The 20639-nt window shown below is 56.6% G+C and overlaps 1 protein-coding gene across 3 annotated transcripts in view; it reads right to left on the bottom strand.

The window, feature by feature from the left end:
• Positions 1-11126, bottom strand: part of AGO2 (argonaute RISC catalytic component 2) — a 93865-nt gene extending 82739 nt beyond the window's left edge. Inside the window, exon 1 of one of the 3 annotated variants that reach the window (XM_059165545.1) lies at positions 10946-11126. In XM_059165545.1, coding sequence (XP_059021528.1) covers positions 10946-10967 — 22 coding nt within the window. In that variant the 5' untranslated portion in view covers positions 10968-11126. Of the gene's footprint in view, positions 1-4488; positions 4511-10945 lie in introns of those variants that run through there. The other 2 variants (XM_059165544.1, XM_059165546.1) reach the window with 2 other exon arrangements.
• Positions 11127-20639: the final 9513 nt, after the last annotated feature.

The following is a 20639-nucleotide window of genomic DNA, read 5'->3' as shown; positions in this document are numbered from 1 at the left end:
AGGAGCACAGCCAGAAAAAGCGCTAAGTGGGGCCGCGTGTGGGAGTTTTCAAAAGTGCACACAAGCTTCAAGTCACTAGAGTAAAACAATCAACGATTCAGTGTAATAAACGTTCAGGAAGGAGTAAGGAAACGCGGTGGATGCTGGAAACAGACCGAGGGTGAGCGAGAGGACTCAGGGGCCCAGGCGGACGCAGCTGACCGCGGCTGTTACTGAAGGACACCGGGCACCAGACGAAACACGTGGGGACCGAGGGCAGACGGTGGCTTCTTCTCCCGGACTCCGGGAACGGCCTCCCGCACGATCTCACGTTGAGATCAAGGCTCCACGCGTGGCGGCGTGGCGGGGAGTCTGCTGGAGGCCTCTCTCCCCCTCGGCCCCTCCCTCCACTAAGATACATAAATAAACCTTTTAAAAAATTAAAAAATCAAAAATAAAACAAAACTTGCCCCCGCGGCTCCCTCCTTGCTCCGTCATCAGCGACACCAGCATTCTCTGGCTGGCTCAGGGGAGGGTCTCGGCCCCCTGCCCCACCTGCAGGCTTCCCCCCACCACCCCCCTGCTCAGCCACCCGCAAAAATCTTAGCACCTCCCCGCCTGAAGGTGCGTGAGACCTCCCACCTCCACCTGTCACACAGGCACAACACAATTAGGTGGACTTTTGAGGGATTTAAATTTCATTCTATCAGGGACTCCTCTCCCTAACCACCCTCAGGGGTCCCTGCCTCTGAGGGAACAAAACGGCCCCTCCCCCAGACCATGTCCATTCCCCCATACCGCCCCACCCCGATCCCCTCCAGAGCCCCCCGACTCCCCAGCGGCCGCTGCCTGGACCCGTCTCTCTTCTCAACAGGCTGTCCTGACATCCTTCTGCCTTCCAGAAACACCCATCACCAAAGAGGGGGCTGGGAAAGCTGTCACCATCACCATCACATGCTGATGAAGGGACGGAGCCTGACCAGGGGACTGCAGACAGACCCGCCTCCTGAGAAGGGCCCACAGCCGTGGCGAAGCAGCAACGTCCCCAAGTTCTCAAACCCCAGGAAGTAGAACCCGCACCCGATCAAGCCTTTGGGTCTGACCACCGACTTGCAGGAAAGCCACACAGGACAGAGGAACACGTCGCATGACACCAGGATGCCATCAGCCGAGGAAATCCAGGGTGTGGGGGAAGAGCACACACAGAGCCGCTTCTTCTACTGGGAAACTGCGAGCAGGGGTGAGAGGAAGAGAAAGCTAGAGATGAGGAGTCAGGCCGAGGCTGCTCCGGGCTGGGGAGGCCGGGGTGGGGGGACTGACAGCAGAGGCACAAGGTTTCCCTGGTGGCGGATGGCGGGGCAGGGGGGTGGGGACAGTGTCCAACACTGCGAGTGGCTGCACCGATCTGTAAATGGAATAAAACACACGAAATGGTACACTTTAAATGGCAAATGAGTTATACGTCATTACACGATGTATACATCACGTGTACACGAGCTATACATCAATAAAGCTGGTTTTTTTCAAAGAAATTGAAAAGACTCATCAGCCCCCCACAATGTGGGCCCGAGCTGGAGCCCGACTCCGTCCCCTGTTGAAATCCACAGCCCGCGAGTCACCAGGGCGGGAGTGAAGGGCCGCCGGGCGGCCTGGGACGGTGGGGAGGGCTGGTCTCTCTACTGGTGACTAGGGGACCCCCGGGAGGACGGGGTGGAAGAGGGGCACGGGCAGAGACACGCCCTTACCCGGCAGCCGCGGGACGACAGCGTGACCGGGGAACGCGCCAGACCACAAGCAGCGGGCGGCCACCGAGGCGGCTCCGGACGAAGCGAGGCGCTCCGGAGCCCGCGGGGGCGTCACACATGCCTCCACTCCTTCACCTCCCGCCCCTGCCCCGGGCTCAGCCCCCGACAGTGGCCTCCTCCGGGTGGACTCCCTGCCACCCGCCCTCCCCGCTCTGTTCCTAACACAGCAGCACGTCAGAAAACTCAGCTGACATCTCTGCCCGGCTTGTCCCTCCTGGGCATGAAGTCCTTCTCTGAGGACTTCCTCGCCCTCAGCCTGCACGGGCATGCCCCTCCCCGCTCCCCCCAACCCGCCCCATGCCCTGCCCCCACCCTGCTGGCAGGCCTTCCTGCAGCCTGTACCCCAGCCCCCACCCTCCGCTCGGCCACCTGCCCGGAGCCGGTCCCGCTTTGACCAACCGTCTCCCCTCACACGAGCTCGACTGTCCATCCCCGAACCTTCCCGGCCCACAGCTCGAGGTTGGGTCGTCATCTCCAGTCCCCATGGCTCTGAGACACCTTCTGTGTCTAACTTGACATTCTCGCCGTGAGCCACGTGCTTGAGCATGTCACCACCATGTTAAGGACAAAGTCTCCCAGCAGCGCCCCCCTGCCCCACCCAGGTCTCCGTCCCTGACAGGGCCACTCTAGGGTAGCCACATAGGAACGACAAGCGGAACCCGGTGCAGGATTCCAACCAGCCGTGAGCGGGCACGTCGCGTAGAGACCGAGCCCGGTGCTCCGTCCGCGTCACTCCTGCCCACGCGACCGTGCCAGCTGGGTCCCCAAGCACGGTGAGTCCCGGGGAGCCGACTTCACTGCCGCACCGCGTTAGCCGTGGGGCCCTCCTGAGAGACGCTGATGGGAGCACTAGCTCGGAACCCCAAGGCCGAGCTGTCATCTCCCTGGTACTGAGCCCCACGAGGCAGCCACGGACACGAGGCACCTGGCCGAGGGTGTTTACCAGGGACATGGTTCTGAAATGTTTTCCCGTCCCTCACCACGTGCAAAGACCAGACCCAGAGGTCAGCCACGGAGAGGAGGGGCACCTGGGAGCTCACGTCCGCACCCAAAGGGGCTGTGGTGCAGGCGGACAAGGACACACAGACACGGCAGGAACAGGAAGAATTAGGAGGCGCTGCCCGGGCCCCGAGCGCGGGGCAAGCCGCGGTCATCGCCCACCCTCTTTCGTCCGACCAAGGCCCCTCTACCGCCAGGTGCTTGCCCTCCGGACAAGGACGACACTGAGGGTTCAGCCAGGATGCGAGTGTGGGCGGCCCGGCGTGTACCCCTGCCCTGGGTTTGTCGTGGCAGCAGGGGAGGGGAGGGGGATGCCCCAGGAACACCTAACGACCCCCGGGGTCTGCAGGCACCTTGGCCCCAGCCTCTGCCCAGAGCCCTCCCCGTCTCCGCACACCCTTGGCTTTCCCCCGCCGATGGCTCGGATTTCTCTATCAAGTCCTTTGTTTCTACAAAGGAACACACATGGCCTGGCCCGCTAGCTGTGAGCACCAGGGAGTCAACGCTGCTGGAGCCCCGGCCTTCTCGCATCCTGCCCAGCCCCCTGCATGTGGCCAGGACCCCACTCCAAGGAGGACAGGGCCAAGGACACGAAGGCAAGAGCCCTTGGGACAGGAGGGCCGGTCACCGCCTGTGACGGAAAGACCCAGGGGGGGGCAGCCCCCCAGTTGTGTCAGATGCCCCCCACCAGTGCACCCTGCGTGAGCGTGGTTCAAGACCGACCCGAGGGGCCCCCACTATCGAGCTCGTGGAGCACCCCCACTCAGTCCTCCACCCTGTGGATGGGCTCAAGCTGCCCCACGGACCAATGAGCAAGACACTGCACGGAAAACCTCCCAACGGCTGCAGGACTCTGCTTTGAGTCAAAGCTGACAAGCTTCTGAAATGAGTCTGACCTATGAACCCCAGCATTCTGACCTTTTATGTGCCAACTCTTAAGTACCAGAGCTCAGAGCCAAAATACCCAGAATAACTTGAAAAACTACCCAAACGCTGGCCCTCGGGTGACTGCCCCCAGGCGACCCTCGAGAGGGGTTTAAGTTACAATGAAAGAGACTCGGGGCAGGAACCACCTTGATCCCGCCGTCTGGCTGGCTTTAAGGCTCCCTATAGTTCTGGGGTTGCTGCTATGGGTTCTTAAGAAACGCCGGAAACAGAACGGTTTTCACTGGGAACTTACTGAAGCCCCCAGAAGTCACCCTTCCAAGTCTTCCGCTGTAGTTCTAAGGGAAGGTGTGGCGGGCCGGGCCGCATTCAAAGCAACAGGAGCCGCGGCGAGAGCAGGCGGCCGGGGAAGGGGGACGCCGTCGGGCCGACTGGGCAGCGTTATCAGGAGAGGGAACCACAGCCGGGGAAGCCAGACTCGTTCCAGGAGTTGCAAAGCCCACTTTGGAGCCTCCGCACTTCCACCTCCCAGAAACACGGCCCCAGGGCCGGCACCCCCGCTCTCTCGTTTCTCCCACGGGTGGGCCTCAAACCGCACAGAACACGGCAATCACCTGGGACGTTTGTAAAACTTAATTTCCAGGCTCTTCGGGAGATTCCTGGATGAGCTGTTCAGACTGGAGAAGCGGGGCTCGCTCCCCCACAGCCCGCAGGTCCCACTCACGAAGCCCCCGCTGCGAGCTCACGCAGCCGCCCCTGCCCGGCCCTCAGCCCTGTCCTCCACCTCCCTGAGCCCCTCCAGCCCCTCCCCAGAGCCCACCTCGGTCTCAGCATGTCCACCATGTCCACCTGCCCCACGGGCCTCTCCTCCGCCAGCCTGCGGAGGTCTATGTCTCACACTTTCCCTGACATCATCATCACCTACCCATAACAAAGCGAGATGGAGTGATGTCCCCTAGGGAGCTGGCCCAGGTGGTCGCATATGTGGTCACAAAGAGGAGGATCCGGCCAGCCCCCCACCCACCAGCTGGGTGTGCCTCCTCTGGGCGGGCTCTGTGCTGAGCGCCCATTCCCGCTTGCGGAACTCCCTGTGCTGCGGGAGGGCCAGGCCCCACCGCTGTACAAACCCACGGCCCCCTCCGCTTGAGAGCGGAGATCCAGCCCGGGGGTCCCCAGCACATCCCACCTTGTCCTCTCAACAACCCTGAGGGCTGTGCGATGAGCCTCACTTTCCAGGTAGGAAAACGGAGACTTAGAAAAATCTCAGAGCTGGCTGCGGTCCCCAAGCGAGGAACAGGCGGTTCGGGGCCCAGACACCAGCAGATGTCACTAAGGAAGTGGAACTTACTTACTGTGTCCGGAGGCCAAGACCCACCCCTGGGCCCCAGCTTCTGCCTGGGGGCACCCGACGGGGTCCTGCCCATCACTCCGCCCACAGCCAGCCCGCCCAGAGGGCCCCCCCCCCGCCCCGCCGTCTCAGGCCCTGACAACCTGCCTACGATTCCCCCTTCCCACTTCCACACACTGCCCCCCACACTACTGCCAAGACCCCTCTTCTCCTTTTTTTTAAGATTTATTTATTTACTTCTCTTACAGAGAGAGAGAGAGCCCGAGACAGTGTAATCACGTGAGCAGGGGCTGGCGGGGAGGCGGGTGGGGGCAGAGGGAGAAGGGACAGAAGCGGACTCCCCGCAGCCGCGGAGCGTGCAGCCCAGTCCCACGACCCTGAGCGCAGGACCTGAGCCAAAATCAAGAGTCAGATGCTTAACCGCCTGAGCCCTCCGGGCACCCCCAGAGCCTTTCTCTTCCCTTCCGAGGCTGTCAGAATCAGCAAAGCGGATGGGACCTTCTGGTCGCCTGACCCACCTTCCTTATCACAGCATGTGGCCCTCAGGGCCCTGAGGCCCAGGGTTCCCAGGATCCCTGGCTCCTTCCTCAGCCCCAGCCTCTGACCTGTCAGAGGTCAGCAGAGGGGACCAAAGCCAGCCAGACCCAGCTCCCCACTCACAGATGAGGAAACTGAGACTCAGGACACCACAGGGCTGGCGCCGATGACAACCCCATCTGTCCACTGCTTTAGCTATGACTACAGCGAAGAGGAAGATTAAAAGTGGGGTTTTCTAAGCTGGGGGGGCGAGGCCTGCCTCCAGCCTGCAGTTAGCCATGGAGGGAAATCAGGGGCGTCTCTTAAAGACCAGGCTTACGAGGCACCTGGGTGGCTCAGTGGGTTAAAGCCTCTGCCTTCAGCTCAGGTCATGATCTCAGGGTCCTAGGATCGAGCCCCACTTTGGGCTCCCTGCTCAGCGGGGAGCCTGCTTCCCCCTCCTCTGCCTGTTGCTCTGCCTACTTCTGATCTCTCCCTGTCAAATTAAAAAAAAAAAAAAAAAAAAAAGACCAGGCTTGCATCCTTCAGACCTGAGGATTTCAGTAAGAGCAAAACCACTGAAAAGTGAAACAAGTTTAAAATGAGTGAGACCCGGGGCCGCTGGCTGGCTCAGTTGGTGGAGTCTGAGGACTCTTGATCTCAGGGTCATGAGTTCGAGCCCCACATTACATGTAAATCTTTAAAATAAATAAATAAAATGTTTAAGCCCTTCATTTGTGAGCCAATGTACAAGCCCAAGATGTAAGAAACGCTCTGAGGCAGGGAGACATCCATCATGATACGCCCAGCCCTGGTGTGTGCCTGTTGTCTCAGGGGAGTAATTAGGAGCCCCCCACCCCCTGGTTCACTTGAAAAGTTTCCAGTGTAGACAATAAACTAGTCACCTAGGGTACAGCTCTGTTGAAAGATAAATCAGGACGGTATAGGTGTTTGGTCACGAAGAGTAAGCACCCAGACACGAATCAGTGGTTTCAGGTTTTTAAACTTTGAGAAAAGCAAGGAAAAAAAATTTAAAAGAGTGTAACTTAGTGATATTTTACCTGGCTAGCGTGCCCACGGCCACGGCGCCACACTCGGGGTCACCCACAGAGAACGAGGTGACAAAGTCAGGGGGAGAGCCGGTGAAGTTTAGGGAAACAGGAACAAGCATGGACACAGGTGACCGAGGAGAGTCCGTCTCCCCACCTTACCCGGCAGAGCCCCCCACGCCGGGGGAAGAGCCATGCCCGTCTTCTCTAAAGACGCAGAGACAAACGCACGCGCCCCCAAGTACCACCCGTGTTTTCTATACATCCCGAAACGCACCTTCCGCTCAGAGCACCATGGCAGACAGGATTCTTCTGCCACAGAAGATTCTAGATGCAAAGGGGTCTGTCGACAAAAACCACTTAAGATAGATGTGTCAGAATTAAAACCACAGGCAAATAGGTCTCCAACCAGCCTTACTCAGCAAAACAGAGGGATCCTGAACAGGGTTCTTTTCAGAAAGCAGGGAGGGGGCTCTTACAGACTAAGTAAGTGTCTCCAGCAAGACCACAGCAGGGGGACTGGTGGGGGAGGGGCGCTGGCGTTAGAGTCCAGATTAAAGGGCCCCAAAAGACACCAAACCAAATGTATGTGTTGACTTCTATTAAAACCCACGACCCATGGGGCGCCTGGGTGGCTCAATGGGTTAAAACCTCTGCTTTCGGCTCAGGTCATGATCCCAGGCTTGTGGGATTGAGCCCCACGTCAGGTTCTCTGCTCAGCAGGGAGCCTGCCTCTCTGCCTACTTGTCATCTCTGTCAAATAAATAAATAAAATCTTAAAAAAAAAAGAAAACAAAAATCCCACGATACAACACCACCCGCTGTAAACACGTTCCAGAGATAACGGGGAAACTGACTACAGCCTGTTGAGAAAACAGGTCTGGGTGGACCCTGTTCTTTAGGCAGGGGATGAAGTATTTGGGGTGAAATGACAGAACCGGAACTGGCCTTCAAGTATACTCACACAGCAAAAGGAGCAAACATCTGAGGCTAGCCCAGATCGTCCGGGCAGCTGCTGAGGCTTGGTGACAGAAAAACGGGAGAGTCTTACCAGTGCTCAAACTATTTCACAAGAGAAACTATTAAAAACAAAACAAAACTCAAGTGTTACATTGTGAACATCCACAGTAACAAATCATGAAACAACAACATATTTTACCAGAAACAGGTAACACTCATTATAAAGAATAAACCGGCCTGACATTGTTCCATGTTTGGACGCTGAAACTGGCAGGTAACGGGAAATGATACTCTGCTACTCTGCTTCCGAACACGAAAGGTTTGAAGACATGAAGATTTTCTGTGTTGTTTTCCTGTGTTGTGCACACTTAATTACAGATTTCTTCCAAGTTTATAACAGATCTGTGCAGCCCGGCCTGCGGCAGCCTGACCGGGGTATAGAGACATCGCTGGATGGCAAACGCGAACCATCACCAGGGACCAGGAGAGAGTCACTGATAAGTGGGGGCGGGGAGAGGCGTGGGGCACAGGAGGGGCCCAGCGGCACTGGTTATTCTCCCAGTCATGGTTGGGGTAGACACCTCTCAAACAAAACTTCTAGGTCACAAAAGTTACTTTGTAGCAATGCCCTGAGCGCTGTAACAAACAGTAGCTTGAGGACTATAAAACCAAAGAAACAGCACTCTTAAGACTAGGGCCCGGCAGACTTAGTTCAAGATCTTTGAGTTGTTCAACATCAACAACAACAAACTAATCTGGTCATCTCGAAAGGTTCAGGGTCACTGGAGAACCAGCCTGAACCCTTAACTGTTGCAAACAGTTAAAAAACTAAGAAGTGGTAACACACCAAACCTCAAGGCACCACGGTAATAGCATTTATCGTGGGCACAAGATATACGCATTGTGAGCTTTACCTTTTGAATTAATTTACTTAGCAAGTTGCTTAATGAGCATATTAAACTTGGGAGTAGCAAAACGATCTGTGATTTTTCTACAATCCCCACTGAACATCTTTTCATTAGTCTAAATTAAGAAATATAACACTCAAAACCGTTTCACTGAAGACAGCCCTCCAAAAGTTCCTTTTAAGCCAAATTACAAGCCTTGGTGTGTAGAATAAAACCGAACGCACACAGCCTTGTAATCACAGCACACTCACAGGGCCTGAAATTTGGGCTCATTCCCATCAAGCCATTAGCTAAGAACTAGACCCATTTATTTTTTCAACCAAAGCCGTCCAACTCCGGGGCAGGTTTATCTGCGAATCACCGGGCCCTCTCCCCACCACGCCACAATGCAGAGGCCCACAACAGAGCAAGATTCTTCCAAGAGGTGTTAGTGACCAGAGAGGAGCCTGGAGACCCAGAGGACGACAGGTTTCAGAAAACGAAAGGCGAGAAAAAACCCCAGCGCGGAGCTCACAGTTCAGGGTCTGCAGCAAGTCCCGAAGCTCTCGTTTCAATTCTACCGAGCAACCGCACACACCAGAGCAGTCTAGATGTAACAGGTCCTTCTGACTGGGGGTCAAGGTCAAAAGGACTGAAAACCACCTCTTTAGGGAGAGTGTGCAGAGTCAGCCTGGGATCTAACAGATCATCCTTGCGCTCACTGGCCATTGGACCTTGGCAAGGTTCTTAACCTACCGGAGGCTCCAAAATGAACATCACCAACTCAGGGAACCATCATCCTATGGATTAATTAACTTGAGACACAACACAAAAGCTTGACCTTCCTCAAGGTTCTTTACTTTTTCTGTGCCTTCAAATTTTAAACAGAAGATCTGGGGGCAGGGGGGAAATAATAATCCATGCTGTAGCACTTAATACTTCCAGGGCTCCGTGGCTGGGACTCCCAGGAGAGCCTCACTCAGCTAGGCCAGGGGCTACCCTGCCATTTCACGGGGGTGGCAGGGGAGGGAAACCACCTGCCCAAGGTCTCCAGAAGCCACATGGGCCCTCGGAACTGTGCCAGTAGAGCCCAGGGCCCTTCCCCACCAGACCTGAGTAACCTCCCATTGTTCAATCAAATTGCAGAGAGCCTGGAAGGGTTTAAAAGTTGGTCTCACTCAGCCTTGGGGCAGCTTTCAAATTAAGTGTCATCAGAAAAAAAGACACTCAGAATTCACAAGGCATAGAGCTGTTTGTGAACAGACAGCTGTGAGGGACCAGGTCAAGGGGCCTGAACCGATCAAGAGGGGCTTCCAGACCCCGTGACTTGCACCAAGTCTGGAACAGGTCGAGCTGGGGGCCCCCACCAGCCTGCGGCTGCGGAAGGCCAGGCAGGGGAGCACAGCTAGTTTGGGGCCAGGACCAAGCCTGGCGCCTGCAGGGGCCTGCAGCCGGCTGGAGCCTGGCGGACAAAGAGGGGGCCAGGCAATGCCCCGTCCAAGTGGCAGGGCCGGCCGGGAAATTTAGGAGCCACGTGCCTGGTGGGAGAAGGAAAAAAGCTTTACAACGACTTGACCATTCTCTCGGCCCAGCACCTCAAACGCCCTTCCACGGAGCATTTAAAACAAGGGGGAAATGTGTTACTCCTTTAAGTTTTTTTAGAACTTTCCCAAAGAAAGAGCGGACTAGTAAGACAGGGTGCTAAGGGAATCAACACATCTCACCGTCTTCTAGTAAATTGTAAAAGGCAATTAGCACTTGAATAAGCAGCCGGCGCGTCTGGAATGAAAATGAGACGCACGCACTTTTAGGGTTTTAAGGCGCCGCTTCCCGGCCCTCTGCGTCCAGGGTCCTAACCACCCACGGGAATTGGCCGAAATTCAGCCTTGCCAGACTCGCCCTCGGAGAAGGGGCCGCCGAAGCGCCGGCGACCAGAAAAACGAAACTGAGTGCGCTGCAGGCTCGCCGGGCTCGGTCTGGCGCCGGAGCCGCGCGTCCCCGGCCCCCGCCGTCCGCGCCCCGAGCTCGGCGCCGCCGGGCCCGGCGCCCCTCCGGCGCTTCCAGCCGCGCGGCCGGGCCCCGCCATCCCCGCCGGGGCCCGCGGGGCGCATGGGGGCCGGGGCCGCGCGCGGGAGGCCGGGCCGGGCGGCGGGCGAGGCGGGCGCGGGCCTCGGGCCTACACGCGGGCCGCGCGGCCCCGGCCTCCGGCTCCACCCGCGGGGCTCCGGGCGCGGGAAGGGCCCAGGCCGCACGGGGGGGGTCCCGACGCCTCGGGGCCGGAGGAGGCCGGGGGCTGCGCGCCCGCGGGGGGCCCGGGGAAACGGCCGGCGGCCCGGCCCCGCCGTCCCGCGCCCCCCCCCGCCCCGCCCGCCCCGGGGACCCCCCCCCCGCCGCGGCCTCGACCCCCGCCCGCCGCCGCCCCCCGCCCCCGGCCCCCGGCCCGCGCCCGCCAACCGCCGCCGGCGCCGCGGGGACGAGCGCGAGCGGCCGGGCCGGCGCCCCCGCGCGAGGACTCACCGGGGCCGGCTCCCGAGTACATGGTGGCGCCGCCGAGGGGCTCCGGGGCCGAGGGGCGGCCGCGCGCGCGCCACGGGCCCCGACGCCGCGAGCCGGGAGGGAGCCGCCGGCCGCACGATCCGCCCCGGCGCGGCCGCCTCGCCAAACAGGTTTACCCGACGCGGCCGGGGCGGCGGGCGGAGGCGGCGGGCGGGCGGGGGGGAGGGGAGGGGGGAGGAAGGAGGGGCGAGAGAGGGAGGGAGGGGAGGAGGGAGGGGAGGAGGGAGGGGAGGAGGGAGGGGAGGAGGGAGGGGAGGAGGGAGGGGAGGAAGCGGAGGGGGCGGGGCGAAGGCGAGGGGAGGAGGGGGAGGGGAGGAGGGGCGGGGTCGGCGCGCGGGCGGCCGGGAGCCGGCGCGGGCGGGGGGAGCGGGATCGCGGCCCCGCGGCGGACTGGGGGCGGGAACGGCGCGGGCCGGGGGGGGGGGGGGCGCGGGGGGGGGCGCGGGGGGGGGCGGACGCGGGGCGGGGGGCCCCTCCCAGCCACTGAGAGCGGCGACGTCTCCCCGACTGGGCGGAGCGGGCCAGCCCGGCGCTGCCGCCAGAGGCCGGGAAGAAAGAAAAGAAAACACGCCCCTGGTTTCCCCGCCGCCGCGGCGCGCGTGGGGAGCCGGTTCTGGCGGCTCGCCGGGGGCCCGCGCGGCGGCCGCGGCGGGGAGGAGGGGCGCACGGCCCCGCCACCCTTACCCGCACCTGGGCCCGGGGAGCTTGGACACGGTGCGTCGTGCGGTTGGAGTCCGCGCGCCCCAGCGTCCCCGCCTGGATTTTTTTTCTTTTTTTAAGTTATTACCGAAACGTGCATGTCGGGAAGCTTGCTCCCGGCACGGAGCTTGAACTTGAACGCGTGCTGGCCCTCTTACACGACCACACCGCCACCTCCCGGCCAAGCACCCAGATAATCCTGGGGGAAAAAAACTTGGAACTGTATAAAGTTTTTGGTCAATTTTAGCTGCCATCAATGCTGAGATCCAACCCCGGCTCCTCCCCAGCGCTCTGGGGCCTCCGCAGGGTTTCCCCGCGGGGCCTTTCTCCGACCCCATCATACTCCTCCGTGCGTCTCGGTACTTACCCGCCTTGTACTTGGCAAAGCCGTCCCTCCTACCCAAATCCTCCTCCATCCTTCCAGACCCCTGGATCCAACTGTTTGGGGATCCTTTCCCAGGGAAGCCAGTCCACAGTGACCTCCCTTCTCTCCGAAATGGTGGGTGACTGGAAGTCTGACGGTGAAGTGCGATCCAGACGCGCTCATGGTCGTTTCAACGCGCTTGCCCACGCATCCTCCATCCTGTAAACGTGCGTTACCTGCATACTGGGTGCTAAGAACGGAGTGCTCCTGCCGGCCCGGGTGAGGCGAAGACAAGAGCTCTGCCCGCAAGGAGTTAAGCATCTAAAATAGGCTCACTGCCAGCTCTTTGCAATTCTCAAGGGCATCCCTAAAAAAGTGCCAGGAAACCCTGATTTCCTCCACAGAGAAACTTAAAAGGACACCGATCTTCAGCAAATCATTGATATGAATGGGGTTGGTCCCATGGCTTCAGCCTCACGGACGCCCATGCATCCCTCTCCAATCCTCTGCTGACCACCCTGGCCCTCAGGGTGGCCTGGACCACCTGAGAAGCCCCTGAAATGACTCTTGCCGACTCCCCACCCAACAGGCATCTTTGTGTGCTCACAAATCCAATTTTTTGACTTCTTTGTTCAGAACCCTTCGTTGGCTCCCCATTTCCATCTGCATTCAGTCTGAAGTCCTTAACTTGCTGTACAATGGCCTGTGTGACACGGGCCCTGGCTGCTTGGTCAGACTCTTCCCCTTTGCCCTTGTCAGGCTCCCCAGATGCACATCTTCATTTTCTCAAGAGTGTTACTGTCCGAGTGTGCATCAGTATGATCATTTTGGAGAAAAATATTTGGCAGCACCTGGAAGAGCTAACACATGGCCCCAGGTAGACGAGCTGCTGAAATGCGTGCCTCAGAGCACGGGAAGGGGGTGCCTGGGAGCCCAGGACCGGGTACCACCCAGATCCCCCACCGAGCATGGATATAGAACTCCTAAACTGAAACCTACCCATGAAGATGCGGACCCTGCAAATATGGATGCATTTCAAGAACCTTGAGTGAAAGAAACCAACAGCCATAATCCATGATTACATTTATAAAAGTTCCAAAACAGGCAAAATGAAACTATATTGTTTAGGGATGCATAATGTGTAAAAAGGGTAAGGTAAGCCAGGAGGTGGTCACCAGGAGTGCACATGGTGGGTACTGCGGGGGGGGGGGGGTGCTGTGACCACAGAGGGGCTTTTGACACCGGGAAAGGGTTCTTCCAGTAAGCCTGCTGCTCACTTGCAAGTCTCAAGCTGCACATTTATTTTTATGTGTTTTTTTTGCACCCTCTGTGTATTTCACAATAAAACATTTTGAAAGTAATACCCACGAGGGGCGCCTGGGGAGGGCTCAGTGGGGGAAGCGCCTGGCTTCAGCTCGGGCCGTGAACCGGAGGTGCCGGGATCCAGCCGGCGTGGAGCTCCCTGCTCAGCGGCGAGCCTGGCCTCCCTCGGCCTCCGCGCTCGCTCCTTCTCCCCCCGCGTTCTCGCTCTGCAGCTGGTGAACGCGCGCGACCCCCAGTGCCCGCTGTGTCCGCCTCTGCTCCCTCACACCCCCAGCTGTCTCGCGCCCGCCGTCCCCCAGCCGGTGCCTCCCTGCCGGTGGCTGCCGTCCTCCCCCGCCTCGTCCCCGCCCCGGGGCCGCGCGTCCCCGCCGCCGCGCCCGCCTCCCCTCCCCTCGCAGCGCGCGCGCCTGGAGTAACTTTGTTGCGAGGCCTGCGGTGCCGAAGGTCAGGCTACATAATGTCTCCAAGACGCTTCACTGTGGCGCGACGCGGCGGGGACCGCACACGCGCCCCCTGCCGGCGCGGGGCGGGGGCGTCTCCGGGCTGGGGCTCCCCGGCGGCCGCCGAGACTGGGCGCGCCTCCGCCGCTCTCTTCCCGCAGCTGCCCGGGGCCCTGGGAGCCTCCCCCTCCTCCCGCCCCTTTCCGCGGCGCCCGGTCCCCCAGGGGCTCGGGGTCCACAAGCCCAAACCAAGCGCATCTCTCCTCCCTCCTCCCAGCCTGCCCTCCGTCCTGGGCTCCCCGGGAGGGCCAGCGGGTCCATCCCCACGCCCCGCTGCCTTCCTCTCCCGCCATCCGTGAACACATTACACATTTCACTGAGTCCCCCCAACTCTTGCTATGAAATGTCTCGAGGACACCCCCACCACCGCCACCACTGCTGCCCTGCTCCTCCAGGTCTCATCCAGCACTCGGCATTGGCCATGTAGGGCTGACTCAGGAGTCTTCCAATGCCCCACCTTTTAGCCAGTACAATTCACTGCTCGGTGTCTGCGGCTCCCTGTGCAGGTCGAGCCAGGGCCAGGGACACGGCTCAGCAGGTGGCTGCAGGAGAGGCAGAGGAGGTGAGCGGAAAGCAGACCCTGAGCTCCCGTGGGTGTGGGGCCCAGGAAGCCCTCAACATTGGGGGCCCTTCATTTCTCCAACTCTAAAATGCAGACACCAGAAAAAGCATGTCCTGTGTGGGGGGTAGAGCAGGGTTAGGGGGCAAATAAATGGGAAGCACTGAGTTAGCGCTGAACATAGTCATCGATGACAAGCCCTCTCAAAACCTTTAACAACGTGTTAAGGATCATGATCCTATGAAGCAGAAGGAGAGGAACAGAGGTATGTAGCCCCACATCCACTGGGACCTAGAACTCTTTTGTCACAGGGTACCTCTGTGTTCCATGGAGCACACTTTGGGAAACATGGATAGCGCTGTTCCCATGATCCTTCCAGCTGTACCCTTCTAAGTTTCTTTGGACAAATCGATTGGCTGTTTTTCTGCAATAAGAACTCAAGAGTGGGGGCGCCTGGGTGGCTCAGTGGGTTAAAGTCTCTGCATTCGGCTCAGGTCATGATCCCAGGGTCCTGGGATGGAGTCCCGTATCGGGCTCTCTGCTCAGCGGGGAGCCTGCTTTCTCCTCTCTCTGCCTGCCTCTCTGCCTACTTGTGATCTCTGTCTGTCAAATAAATAAAATCTTAAAAAAAAAACCCCAAAACTCAAGAGTGTGCTTATGAGTTTACAAGTACTTCTATCATAGTAGGAACAAAATTCACATCTAAGCAATTTCTGCACCTGAGCCCAACATGAACAGGACACGGAAACCACTTAGTTTGCATACATACATCACTTTGTCATTTTATGCACCGCACAGAGGCTGAGTCAAGAACCCTGAACACACAGGCAGCCGGGGCCACTGACACAGCCGTGCCGTGGAGGTCATCCTGACTGGGAATATGTGAGTGCGAGCGGGGCAGCGGCTTGTGTAAGCCCAGGAGACGCAGCTGCTCTCTGACCTGCTCCTCCTGTTATCTAATAAGGCAAGGCAGCCTAGATGCGGCTAACACACAGACACTGAAAAATTAACTTAAAATGGAGGACGGATTTAAATGCAAACATTAAAAAAAATTTTTTTAATGTAAACATTAAAAAAAAGTAAACATAAAACTTAAAAAAAGAAAATTGGGGGGAAATCAAAGGCTAGACAAATAATTCCTAGACTGGACGCCGGAGGTACAAACCATGAAGGGGAAAATACCTGGACTTCACCAAAATTAAAGCTTTTGTTCTGTGAACAGATCCATTAAAAGGGTCAGAGGACCAGACCAGCTCAGAGCGGGAGAAAATGTTTGTACCCTGAATATCTACAAAAAACTAGACTCTAAACTATATTTAAAAATTCTCGGGCGCTTGGGTGGCTCAGTGGGTTGAGCTGCTGCCTTCGGCTCAGGTCATGATCTCAGGTCCTGGGATCGAGCCCCGCATCGGGCTCTCTGCTCAGCGGGGAGCCTGCTTCCTCCTCTCTCTCTGCCTGCCTCTCTGCCTACTTGTGATCTCTCTCTGTCAAATAAATAAATAAAATCTTTAAAAAAAAAATTCTCAAACTTCAACAGTAAAAAAGCAAACAATCGGGGCACCTGCATAGCATAGTCCGCTGAAACCAGCTCTCGGGGTTCGGCTCAGGCCGTGATCTCGGGGTAGTGGGATGGAGCCCCACCTCGGGCCCCACCTCGGGCTCACTGCTCAGCGGGGAGTCTGCTTGAGATTCTTTCCCTCTGCCTCTGCCCTTCCCCCCCAAAACAAATACATTTTTAAAACCTTAAAAAGAAAAAAGCGAACAGCCCATTCTGAGCGTGGACAAGACAGGGAGAGGCACGCCGTGAAGAGGGGATTCTAACAGCAAACGGGCCACCACTGTCCCCCGTCAGAGAGCTGCACACCCAAAGCAAAGTGCGACATTAGTACAACCCATCAGAGGGGCTGACATGAAACGGTGACAACCAGCAAGCTGAGGACACTACAGAGAAACTGGATCGCTCCTGCTTTACCGTGCAAATGCCCTGTGGTACAGTCCCCAGGGAAAAGAGTTTCTTCAAAAACTAAACATCCAACCACCGTTCATCTGGACAATCATGCTCCTGGGTATTTCTCCCAGAAAAATGGCATTTTATATTTACAATAAACCTGTGCATGAATGTTTATAGCGGTTTTATTTGTCTAACCAAAACATGGAAACAACCTAAAAGTCCTTAACTGGTGAGTAGTTAATCTGTGGCCCGTCCACACAGGGAACATTCATCACCAGTCAAACAGAATACAGCCACTAGCATGCGTCTCAAGTGTGCAGAATGGGAAAAAGCCCATTCCAAAAGGTTACCTATGACATGATTCTGTTTACATGCCGTCCTCCAGATGACAAAATTAATTAGAAGTGGAGAACAGATCGGTGGTTTGGAGGAGCTAGAAAGGGGAGGAGGGAAGGAAGAGACCACGGCTGTGAAGGTCCTCACCGTGGTCGAGAACTTCCTATCTTGACTGTATCGATGTTACTATCCTGGTTGTAATATTGTTCTATAATTTTGCAAGATATTATTGTTGGAGAAACTGGGTATAGGGTACCTGAGATCCCTCCGTATTATTTCTATGTAATTGTAAATCTACAATGATCTTAAATAGGTTAATTTAAAAAAAATAAAAATAAAAACCTCTCCAGTGTGCTAACAGCACTCCTTCCTCCCCCGCCACACCACACACGCCAAGACAGAATTATTAGGTTTATGTCACACCTTGCAAGAAACGTCGCTCCCCTTCATGGGGAAGCCAGCTCCCGGGCTCAAACCCGACAGCAGGTGCACAGGACACGTGAAACCGTATTCCAGAGAGTAAGAACACAATCCCACCCCCGTGACTAAAGTCACTTCCCCCAGAAGCTGTGGGATGGAGGATTTTCGCCTTCAAGTTCACCCCTGAAGGTGGTCGCTTCTCCTTCTGAAGGTGGTCCTGCATCTCCCACGTTTCCTGTTCCCCTCCGTGCGAGCGTAGACGGCCTGATCCCCGCCACGGGGGGCTGTCCGAAGAAATACCAGAAACAGACAAGCACCGGGAAGGCCCCACCTTGTTTCTTTCCTTCATCCGTCATTGCAACATTCAAATTTACACTTGGGACGTCTCCTGGGATTAGCCACAGACAGTGGGCGCATGCGCGTCCGAAAGGTAGAAAGCTGGAAAAGAGCAGAAGTGAGCAGCCGGCCGGCTGGGTGGCTCAGGGGACATTCCGTCTTTCCACGGAGCAGCCCGCGGGGCGGCTGCTTCCTCCGGGTGGTTCTCCTATGGCTGCTACTGACCAGTGGGGTAACAGAGAATCAGCCCCAAAGACAGACCCTCCTCCTCTGCCCATGGGCTTGCTGAGCGGCAGAAAGGTTTGGTGGTGGACCTGGAGCCAACGGGACCGCTGGTCTCTGCCCAGAGCTCCGCCCACTGCCACAGAGCCCGGAGGGGAGCAGCCAGAAGGGGACCACGTGGTGACATGGTGACAGCAACCTCTTTCACCTCCCCGGGGCTGAGGGCCTGCCCACCCTCCCCTTGCCCTGTGTCTGAATAGTGTCTATCCCTTCTCCTGCCCCAGACAAGGAATGATCTTTCCTGGTTCAATGAACTGTGCCCTCTCCGGCCGCTGGGTTTTTCCTTAGTGTTTACACCCACCTCTCAAGCGGGCACACTTACTCGATTCCCTTCGGTTTAACTCGGGCCCCAGTTCTCTGATGGCCCGTGGATCTCACCTGTGAAGTGTGGCTGCCCGTACCTCCTTCTGTCCAAAGCTGGCACAGCCCCAATTTTTGGAGCATGGCGTGAGCACGGCCTTCAGAGCCCCTGCTAAGTGCCTGTAAGACTTGCTACACTTCAAGGCCAAGAGCTGCAAACTCATCCTAATTCATATTCTCCCAAGTTCCAGGGAGCGACTACTGATGTGGTGTACGCAACCTGTAGCCTTTCCTGCAGTCAAAGAGATCGATAGAAGTTATTTTTCATAGAGGGAGAGACCACTTAGTAAGCATTATGCTATCAAAGGCGTAAAACATATAACGATGTAAGTATCAGCTCTCCACAATGATTCCTTTGTGCTGTTGCTCTCAACACCTACTATGATGTTCTTTGAAATAAGCTACAGATACAAGATCATTTTGCAAGGGTTTTGGCTGTAAGATCAATATTTTAAAATTAACCATAATTCTATGCACTGGTGACAATTAAAAGCTAAACTTAGTCATTTATTTTTTAGGATTTTATTTATTTATTTGACAGAGAGAGAGCACAAGCAGGGGAGTGGCAGGCAGAGGAGGGAGAAGCAGGCTCCCCGATGAGCAGGGGGAGCCCAATGTGGGACTCGATCCCAGGACCCCAGGATAATGACCTGACCTGAAGGCAGTCGCCTAACCAACTGAGTCACGCAGGCGTCCAATTAAAAGTTAAATTTAAACTTTTTTTTAAAAAGGATCATAAAAAATTAGGGGTATGTCTAAAAAATGTGTAAAACCTTTACACAGAAATCTAAAAAACATTACTGAGCAATATTTTAAAAGATGTATTTATTTGAGACTGAGAAAGAGAGAAAACATTACTGGGAAGAACAAAGGGAGAGGGGCAGAATCCCAAGCAGACTCCCCACTGAGCACAGAGCCCGACGCAGGGCTCGATCCCACAACCCTGAGCTCACGACCTGAGCTGAAACCAAGAGTCAGACGCTCAACTGACTGAGCCCCCCAGTGCCCCAAGCATTACTGAGGAACTTAAGAACTTAAACAAATGGGTAAAGATAGCGCGACCCTGAATTGGGACTCCTTAACATAAAGACTCTGCTTGCATTGGCCAAATTGAGTCCTGCCTCTAGAATCAATTCGATTCCAACTGGCTTTTTGTCGCTGCTGCCGTGGGAGGGAAGGGGGCTTTTTACTCTAGAGGGAGCCCTACAACCACGAGCTTCTCTTGGCTGGCCCCGCTCTGGAACGTCACCTCACTCTGAACATGCCACGTGCCGGACGTTGACGAAGGCAGGCCGAGGAGCGAGCATTTACGGAGCGTTGGGTTTCTGTCCCCTACCGGTCATCTCGGGGAAGCCGGATGGCCTCCTTTCTCTGAGGAGGCAGGGGGTACAGTCACACAGCTCTGGGACTGGTCCCGTGTCCTCCACACATGCTGGGATTAGCCCGGTGTCCTCGTCGGGACCTCAGGAGCCGGATGTGGTCGGGAGTGAGGGGACACGGGGCTCACCCCTGCTGCGGGTTCTCTGTGAGTGACTCACCGAAGTCTTCTGTTTTAAAACCTTGTCTCCCACGAGGAGAACTGGACACGTCTAGAGACCTCGAGGTCACAGCAGAGGACAGTGGGGCCGGCTCGGGGGCGGGGTGGGGAAATGCTGCTTCAGACCTTCCTGCGGCTCTCACCTGGCCAAGGGAGGAGTCTCGTTCTGTGTTTCTTGGAAAAGCAGAATGGGGTGCGGCTCCACAAGAGGAACAACTTTCTTCCACCCCACGGAGGTGCGCACCCCCTTCTTGGAAAGGATTTGCATCAAGATAATAAATGCTAGCTCAGTGCGCTCCTCCTGGCCCAAACCCCGACCCCGGCACCGTGCGTGGACCTGTTCCTTCAATCTTCTGGGCGCGTCCCGTGTACAGCAGACGTGGACCCGAGGCCGAGGGACCACACGGCTTTGAACCCGGGCAGCGTGGTCTGACCCTCACAGCAGCCCCTGCCGACAGGTGCGGTGCGACCGCCCCAGGCAGGGTCTGCAGCCGGTGTCTTAGTTTCTTCTGACTATAAGGCCCACTGGCACAACCGATGCCAATAATCTCCAGTTGGGCTCACAGACTCCCTAAAATAATTTTAAATATTTTGTATCCCCCTCACACATTAAGTTGACACCTAAAATATTTCCCAAGTTTAAATAGTTACAAAGAATACAGTTTCTGGCATATTGTAAATATTGACAGTTGAAAAATAAAACTGCCATATCACTTCTTAAAATGTAACCAGATGGGATAAAAATGCATTGATTTGATCCAACATGGTCCATTAAAAAAACAGCACCTGATCAATCTCTGTCAACATTGAGCTACTTGATCTGTTATTCCTAGCACTCCTGTTTCCATTCTAATGCTTCCACAGATAGTCGCTCTAAGGTACCACTTTCACATTTGAAAATCTTACTGATCGTTCTACAGTCTTCTCTACAACAAAAATGTGTCTATACATGGAAGTTTGCTTTATTTCCTGTAGGGCTTTCTTTTTT

This window comes from Mustela lutreola, chromosome 3 (genome assembly GCF_030435805.1).
Source record: "Mustela lutreola isolate mMusLut2 chromosome 3, mMusLut2.pri, whole genome shotgun sequence".
NCBI classification, from domain to species: Eukaryota; Metazoa; Chordata; class Mammalia; order Carnivora; family Mustelidae; genus Mustela; species Mustela lutreola.
This window is presented reverse-complemented; position numbering and strand designations above follow the sequence as displayed.